The sequence below is a fragment of the Silurus meridionalis genome, chromosome 12 (assembly GCF_014805685.1).
Source record: "Silurus meridionalis isolate SWU-2019-XX chromosome 12, ASM1480568v1, whole genome shotgun sequence".
NCBI lineage: Eukaryota > Metazoa > Chordata > Actinopteri > Siluriformes > Siluridae > Silurus > Silurus meridionalis.
Window position 1 is genome coordinate 15,087,476 of NC_060895.1, and position 7,849 is coordinate 15,095,324.

At 35.9% G+C, this 7,849-nt stretch overlaps 1 protein-coding gene across 1 annotated transcript in view; it reads right to left on the reverse strand.

The window, feature by feature from the left end:
* Positions 1–1,746: 1,746 nt before the first annotated feature.
* The window catches only part of LOC124395044, a 7,357-nt gene continuing 1,254 nt past the window's right edge, over positions 1,747–7,849 (reverse strand). The window contains exons 3-8 of the mRNA XM_046863618.1: positions 6,751–6,819; positions 6,000–6,135; positions 5,211–5,344; positions 4,813–4,883; positions 4,063–4,238; positions 1,747–2,782 (exon numbers count right to left, since the gene is read on the reverse strand). Of these exons, the coding sequence (XP_046719574.1) occupies positions 2,772–2,782; positions 4,063–4,238; positions 4,813–4,883; positions 5,211–5,344; positions 6,000–6,135; positions 6,751–6,819 (597 nt within the window). The 3' untranslated portion in view covers positions 1,747–2,771. The remainder of the gene's footprint in view (positions 2,783–4,062; positions 4,239–4,812; positions 4,884–5,210; positions 5,345–5,999; positions 6,136–6,750; positions 6,820–7,849) is intronic.

A 7,849-nucleotide genomic window follows, 5' to 3' on the forward strand; every position in this document is an offset into this window, starting at 1 on the left:
TCGCCACCATCATGCTTGATGGTTTGGGGCAGATGATGAGCAGTGCCAGGTTTCCTCCAGACATACAGTTTAGAATTTAGTTCAATCTTGGTTTCATCAGACCAGAGAATCTTGTTCCACACAGTCTATGTCCTTCAGGTACCTGTTGCCAAACTTCAAGCTTTCCTGGGTTTTAAACTGAGGAGAGACTTCCATCTAATCACTCTGCTATAAAGGCCAGATCAGTGGAGGGCTGCAGTGATACTGTAGTTGTCCTTTAGAAACTTCTCCACACAGGATCTCTGGAGCCAAGTCAGAGTGATCATCAGGTTTTTGGTCAGCTGTCTTACTATGGCCGCTCTCTTCCGATTGCTCAGTTTGGTCGGGTGACCAGCTCTTGAAACAGTCCTAGTTGTGCCACATAATGTGATAATTATGGAGGCCACTGTCCTCTTGTGAATCTTCGGTGCAGCAGCAATTTTTTGTAGCCTGTCCCAGACCTGTGCCTTGCAACTATCCTGTCTCTGAACTCTGCAGAAAGTTCCTTTGACTCCTTTGACATCATGGCTTAGTTTTGGTTCTGATATGCATTGTCTGCTATAAGGCCTTTTATAGAGAGGTGTGTGTCTTTCCAAATCATGTCCAATCAATAAACCTTCTCACAGGTAGACTCCAGTCAAGGTGTAGAAGCATCTCAGCAACGATTAAAGGAAATCCTGATCTGCAGTGATCAGTATCTATCAAAATTGGTCCAAAGAAGGAACAGTGGTGAACCAGCAACAGGGTCATGGGCAGCCAAGGCTCGTTGATGCAGTTGGGTGTGCGAAGGCTGGCCCGTGTGACCAAAACAATATGGGGCAGGTAGTCAAATAAAATAATAACAATAATTAAACATAAAATATAATACAATAAAATATTAATAAATTAAATATAACAAATATAGCAATATCCTTGTTCACATGCTCCAAACTAGATTTACTCTGCCTTGTGCAGGATGAAACAATTTATTAGCAAAAAGAGAAAACTAAAATAACTCAACCCAGGAAGCTTCCTGCAGCAGGGTCATAAAGATTTAAATCAGCCAAAAATGAAGCATGTACTTCTTCCAAAATATAATTAATTAGCCAGGACATGTTTGGAAAATAGAATTTTGCTTCTTTGAAGATGCATTAAAGCTATAAATACCATAACTGCTTATAAAAAGAGCATTTAACCTGCATGCCTGAATCATCACACACACATATCAGATGACTTACTTTGCCAACTGATACCGTTTGTACACAAGCTCTTCTAATATGCTTACTTCTAATATATTCATAAATAAATAATTAAATAATGTAAATCCGATGCTGTACATGACTATATGAGGTTATGGCAAAGAAAGCCTGACCTTTTACCACCATTAAAGTACTGCACTATTAATATCTCCAAAGTCAATATTATGCAAACTTTAGACAACATTTTAGCTGAATGACAGTAATTAATGCACTTTGCTTTAATGCTTTAATGATCAGGGAATGACACAGAAAAAAAAAAAAAAAAACTGTGAAAAATGACTTCTAATTCTCTCCTAATTAAGATCTTGCATTATGGGATTTTAATTGCCAATTCAAAATCAAGTGGTAATTTCACATTTCTGCTGAGTTTTTGCAGATCTCAGGATATCAAATGATAATGCTGCATGTTCGGCTACTTTCAATCCTCACTTGGATTCACAGAAGCCAATATCATAGGGGGACATGAAAAAGATCAAGAGCAAAAAGGTTGTAAAATATATACATATATTTAACTTGTTCAAACATAAAAAAAATAATAATAATCCTCAAAAAAGTAATTTTGGTCACAAGAATGCAAAATACAATCATTAAAATTCTAAAACAATATACAATAAATAGCATCCACAGGCGCAGGTTTAAAAAGTGTTAAAACCTTTCATATGAAGCAACAGCACCACCTTGTGATTAACAAACACATTAAACGCTTAAAATGCATAATACATTTTTCTCTTTAGCTCCTTCCGTTAGGGGTCGTCATTTTTACAGATCATTGGTCCATGGTTATTTAATTTGGCACAGGTTTTATGTAAGATTCTTCCCTTTCTCCAATTTATCTGGTCTTGGGGCCAGCACTGGGAGTACACTGTCTTGTGCTACTCAGCTGTTTGCCTTCCTGGCCAAGAATTTAATTTGGCTAGCAGCAGTGAGAGTGCTGAGACCGAACCACTAGTCCTCCAGGGACCAATACACATGTGGTTGTATACAAGTTAATCCTACATACATGGAATAATATATTACATATATTATATATACATTAAACCAGTGTTTTCTACTAGAGATATAGCTCAAAGACTCTCAATAAGGGTTAGTCAAAACATTCACATAGAACTGGGTGGAAATGCTATTCAGCTTTAGATCAGAGTTACACTCCCAAAAGATAAACACAATATGTATCTGATAAGAGCTCCTGTCTTTATCGAAGGTGCAGAGAGGCCTGACTTATATTAAGACCAACAGCAGAAAAATGTCTAAATGTTAAATAATAACTTGGAAAAGGCTTCCTATATAAAAACCTGAGAAAAAGCAGTTCTTTGATCCCCAATCCTGTTTGAGGAAATTGTTCTCACTTACAATTAAGTGTTGTGGGCAATAACTTAATATCTTAAAACAGTGGATCCAATATAGGAACGGGCAGATGCAGAAACTGACGACAATACCACTGGTGTCATGTGGTCATCAAAACACAGGAGAACGTAGTCATTTGTGCATCAAGACTGTGGTTGTACGTCAGCTCATTTAACTCCCAACTGTAAAAAGTAAGAAAAGAAATTGTCCAAACAGCCAAGATTATACAGACTGAGAATGAATACAGGTATAACATTTTGCATGATAAAATGTATTTAATCTAACTGCTTTGTCAAGTTACTTTATACTTATATCTAATAACTATCATTGATCTAATAATAGCATTGTAAGAGTAGTAAAGCAAACAACAATCCACATTTAAATGAATTCGTCTGGTTTTCGTCTAGTCCAAAGGCAGACAATGTTTGACTTTTCTATGGAGATAATAGCATAGTATTTTTTTCCACTTACATTAAAATTAGGTCAAATCTGTAAAAACGGTAAAGTACCATCAAGACGGTACCATCAAGACTTGCTGAAATGTAGAACTACATATGGACATTAAGGCTTAACCTTTGCAGAGGGGGAAGTAATGAAGTACAAATACTTCGTTACTGTGCTTATGTAGATTTTTCTGGTATCAGTATTTTCATTCACTATTTATTTTTTGGACTAATTTTTACTTTTACTCAATAAATTTCTTACACAAATATCTGTACTTTCTACTTCTTACATTTTCAAACCAGGTTTTGTTACTTTAGTTTTAATCTATTTGGTGACATTATCAATATTTTATCTTCTTTGGTTCTATGGTAGTTTCCACCACTGATCAAAAAATGAAAATTCTGAATTCTGATTCTGAATTTTTGTTCAGAATTGCGTGATACAAACTCACACTGACTTTTTCTCAGAAATTTTGAGACATAAATTCGTCAATTGCCAATTGAGATTTACCACTACATTAACATCCACCATATAGAACACAAGCAGTAAAAAGATGATCATGTGATCAGGAATGTCGCTGTTCTCAGTCATGTTTACATCACTGACTCCCTCTGTCTCATCCACATTAACCTTAAACTTCTTGTTGCCTTCTGCCTGCTCATTGTTATCTTTGTAAACTAGCCTACGTCTGTGGTGTGTGAGAGCCAGGAAATGATACACCAGTGGTAGTTGAAAAAACCATGCAATGACAGGAAAAAGGTTGATGGACTGAAAACAGTGCGCAGTGAGAAGAAAAAATATTGACATTTCACCAAATAGATTAAAACTAAAGTAACGAGTCTGGTTTGAAAATGAAAGAAGTAGAAAGTACAGATATTTGTGTAAAAATGTAATGAGTAAAAGTGAAAAGTTGTCCGAATAATAAGTAGTAAATTAATTTACTGATAAATCTACTTAAGTACAGTAACAAAGTATTTGTACTCGTTACCTCCCACCTATGATATTTAGCTATAGTTACCTTCCATGGTAAGTGAAGTTGGCACTATACGAAGTGGCTCATTGATGTCCTGGTCATATATTTGTTGCAGAAGCACATTGTACACCATCTCTTTGCTCAGAGTAAATTCTTTTAGCAGCTTGTGCTCTTCAGGCATCATAAATTTCAGCTCATACTCAACAGGAGAGCTACTGTCCCTGAAACAAAGATACAAGGCAAAGATTTATATAGCATTAAAAAACAATTAAGGATATGCACTATAGCACAGAAACGATTCTTCTGTAGATTCTGTCAAGGAATTTAGCAACTCTATGCAAACCCTGAGCTGTTTCCTCTGTCTGATTTCTACACATGCCGATGTTTAAACGTAAACAGGATTTTGCAAACACGCCCTCTAGCTGCTACAGTACACTTTGAGTTGAGTATTTTAAAACAGACAGACTGTCACAAATTATTAAAATACACAAAGAAAAACAGCAACAAAAAAAACCACCACATTTCATTTGCTACCATAATTAAAATATTGTGAAAGAATTTCTTGTTAAAGTTGTTCTCTGTTTTTTCTTTATACTTTATATTATTCTTCGGATGAGGATGAAAATATTGTCTCACAGGAAGGTAGCACTTTGACACCATGCAGTACAAAAACAACTGTTCATTAACCACACATTTGCTGTAACGTGCTGCATCGGAACCCAGCAATTACTTAAGTGACCTGCAGACAAAACTATGTGGCTGCTAACAGAGAGGTTACAAAAGGGCAAGGTTCACCTTAGTGCGTTTACTGTAGCAAGAGAGAAGTATCGTCCCAGGGCATATGAGGAATTGTAGATGTGAGTCAGCTTCAGAGGAAGAGAAACAAAAAGTTAAATACTGAAACAAAAAAGCTGACATGAGACATTTGATCTCTGACTTGACCTGAAATGGAATTCCCCTATATTTCTTAACGTTCTCATTGCAAAACTCAATAACGTTCTTTCGAATAAATCCAGCTTAATAAAACTTGCTGAGATAAGTAATTTTTTTCCATTTAGGACATTGGGAAATAGGAGGGTTGTTAAATAGGGTGTGAATTATTAAAGAGGATTTGATGCAACATAATCTGGTCAGCAACACTGCAGTATCTGAATACTAAGACGGGCAGCCACATAGTATAACAGTCAACTCACCTTTTGTTTGAGAATGGATTGTGATTGTGTATCTAGTGTTAAGTTCTTGTTGAGAAGTGTAAAATGTCCTCTAAAGAAGAGTGGTACCACAAAATCTGCAACATTGTACTTGTCATCCACATCTTCTTGGTAAACTGGGAAACAAAGACAGTTGTTGTCAGCAAATGCGACAAATAGCCGAAGAAAACATTAAATAGATTAAACATAAATAGATTACACAAAACAGTCTGAAATGCTTGTGTCTTAATATTTTAGGGTTGCATAGAATGTCTTGCTGCAAGGATGTGATCATGTGAGGAGCCAGCTGAGGTAAACCAGTTTGGGTGTAACCAAACTTTAAAATGCTAGATCTTTCCAAAGCGAAAGAGAAACATGTGTCAGGAGATCCTGCATAGTTTCTTCTGTGTAGTATATTCAGTATATTTAGAAGTCCAAATTTTACAATGTGTAGGGTTTTGCCAAGCCATTGTCATGTACAGTATGGCAGCATACACTAAACTTGGGCTGAAATGATTCCTCGAGTAACTCAAGTAATCGGAATACAGCAAATCATCAATCAATTTAACTACACGGAGCATTGTGTTCCCCCGCAGACCATTATTACTGACGCACCACCCGTTAAACTGTCGAGCACTCTGGACAGGTAAACACATGCAGCCATGATATACGACACTTATGTTCATCTTGTTGCATTTGTTCAAATTTGTATATGATATACTGTATAATGAGTCTATAACAGAGTTTAATGTAATTAGAGAAAGAAACAATATGCATTCAGTTGCAATGTACCTGAACAGAAGTAAACTGAGAAAAAGATGACAAGAATGATTAGAATTAAGATGATTAGAATGAGCATCCACACTCTGACTTTCCAACAAGCTTCTTCTTGAAGCTCCTTTTTCAATCTACTGAGTGTCCCCACTGGCTGCAAATAAATCAAAGGAAAATATATAAACATATTACAATCCCTCAGACAAGACTACATACTTCATAAAATAGTAGAGGACATTATATTTCTCCAATATTTTCATTATGTCAGTTTGTGGATTATATTGATAACCAGAGATTTTCTATTAGGTTAAATTTGGTAAGAAGATAAACAGATATTGCAAATAATGCGAATGCAAATAAACTAAATGCATCTTGAGTTTAGTGGAATTTCCCTTCAGGTCTACTGCTGCCACTTGCTTTCAATGGCTGTACAGTGTGCATAGTAATGCAATTCCCAGAGGAAATGATCCTCTGTGTACTCATAATAATCGAATACAATAGACATATGTGAATAACACTATGCTAGCATTTTATTAAAAAAACAATAAAAACAGTTATACACAATCAAAAAGCATAAGGGCATGAAGGGGGGGTTTTCAGCCCCAAAAACACCTAAACCTACTAATAAATGCTCTACAGCCCATTATTACCAGTGTTCCTGTGTGTATTACACTGGAAAGAGGTCAGAAATGTGGAGTAGATAAGGTGGTCTAAAGATCTTTATGGTAAGAGCAAAACAAACTGCAAAAAAAGTGCATTTGCAAATTACCGTATTTTCCGCCAATGGGTTATCTGGCATATCTGGCACAATAACGTGTGCTCCATTCTGACCACCATCCTGATTAAGCAAACAAGCATGCAGTTTAACAGTTTATTAAACACATACAGTACAGCAAGTCTAGTTACATACATAATGCGAATCTACAGACAATATGTTATAAATACATGATAATTTTTTTTGACTGATGTAAAACTGAGAATATATCTACTAGTGTAAATGTACTTTAGTAGATGCAATAGCTCAGTGCTTGGTTAGTTCATTCAGGATGTCATGCAGGTACTAGAGGTACATAAGGTTAGGTTTTTTTTTGTCACATACACAGTGACTCATGTTGAAAGCAGTTGGACCTGCTCTACTTCTAGTAAGAATAGGTTGTTGCCATGGAAAAGACACCACAGGCTATGAATCATGAAATATTTTGTGTGGGGAACCTTACTATCATGCAGGCATAATGTGATTTAAGCACAGTAAATGAAGTGGGATTGTAATGATATACTGCGGTTACGCTAGCTTTTTTTTTTGGGTACACATATTATAAAGGATATTTATTATTGATTGTAGCCTGGCATTTGAGATCATGTGAGTCAACCCAGCATAACGCACATGAGCATACACACCCAATACCAGTCACATCATGCCCATATTCAATTCAATTCAATTCAATCTGTATAGCACTTTTAATAACTGACATTGGCACAAACCAGCTTTAAAGAAATACAAAGATTCTGAATATAAATAAAACCGGAGTCACATCGTCCTCTGGGTTAACCATTTGCATTTTTTCCCAATACTGTTGTCTATATTTCAAAACACACAGTTGTCAGGAATGCCTTTGTATACTGTAGCATTAACATTCCACACACTGAAAATAAAAGGGGCCCAAACATGTTACGGCATGACCGTGCCCCTGTGCACAAAATAAGATCCACAGACATAGCTGAAGTGTATAATAGAAGGTCATTGAAGAGCTTCTCAACCAATATCAGTAATAGATTTAAACTAATTGGATTATGTTTGAATGGGCACATTCACAGCCATATTTAAAAATCTAATGGAAAGCCTTTCTAGGGTTTTGGAGGCTGTTATA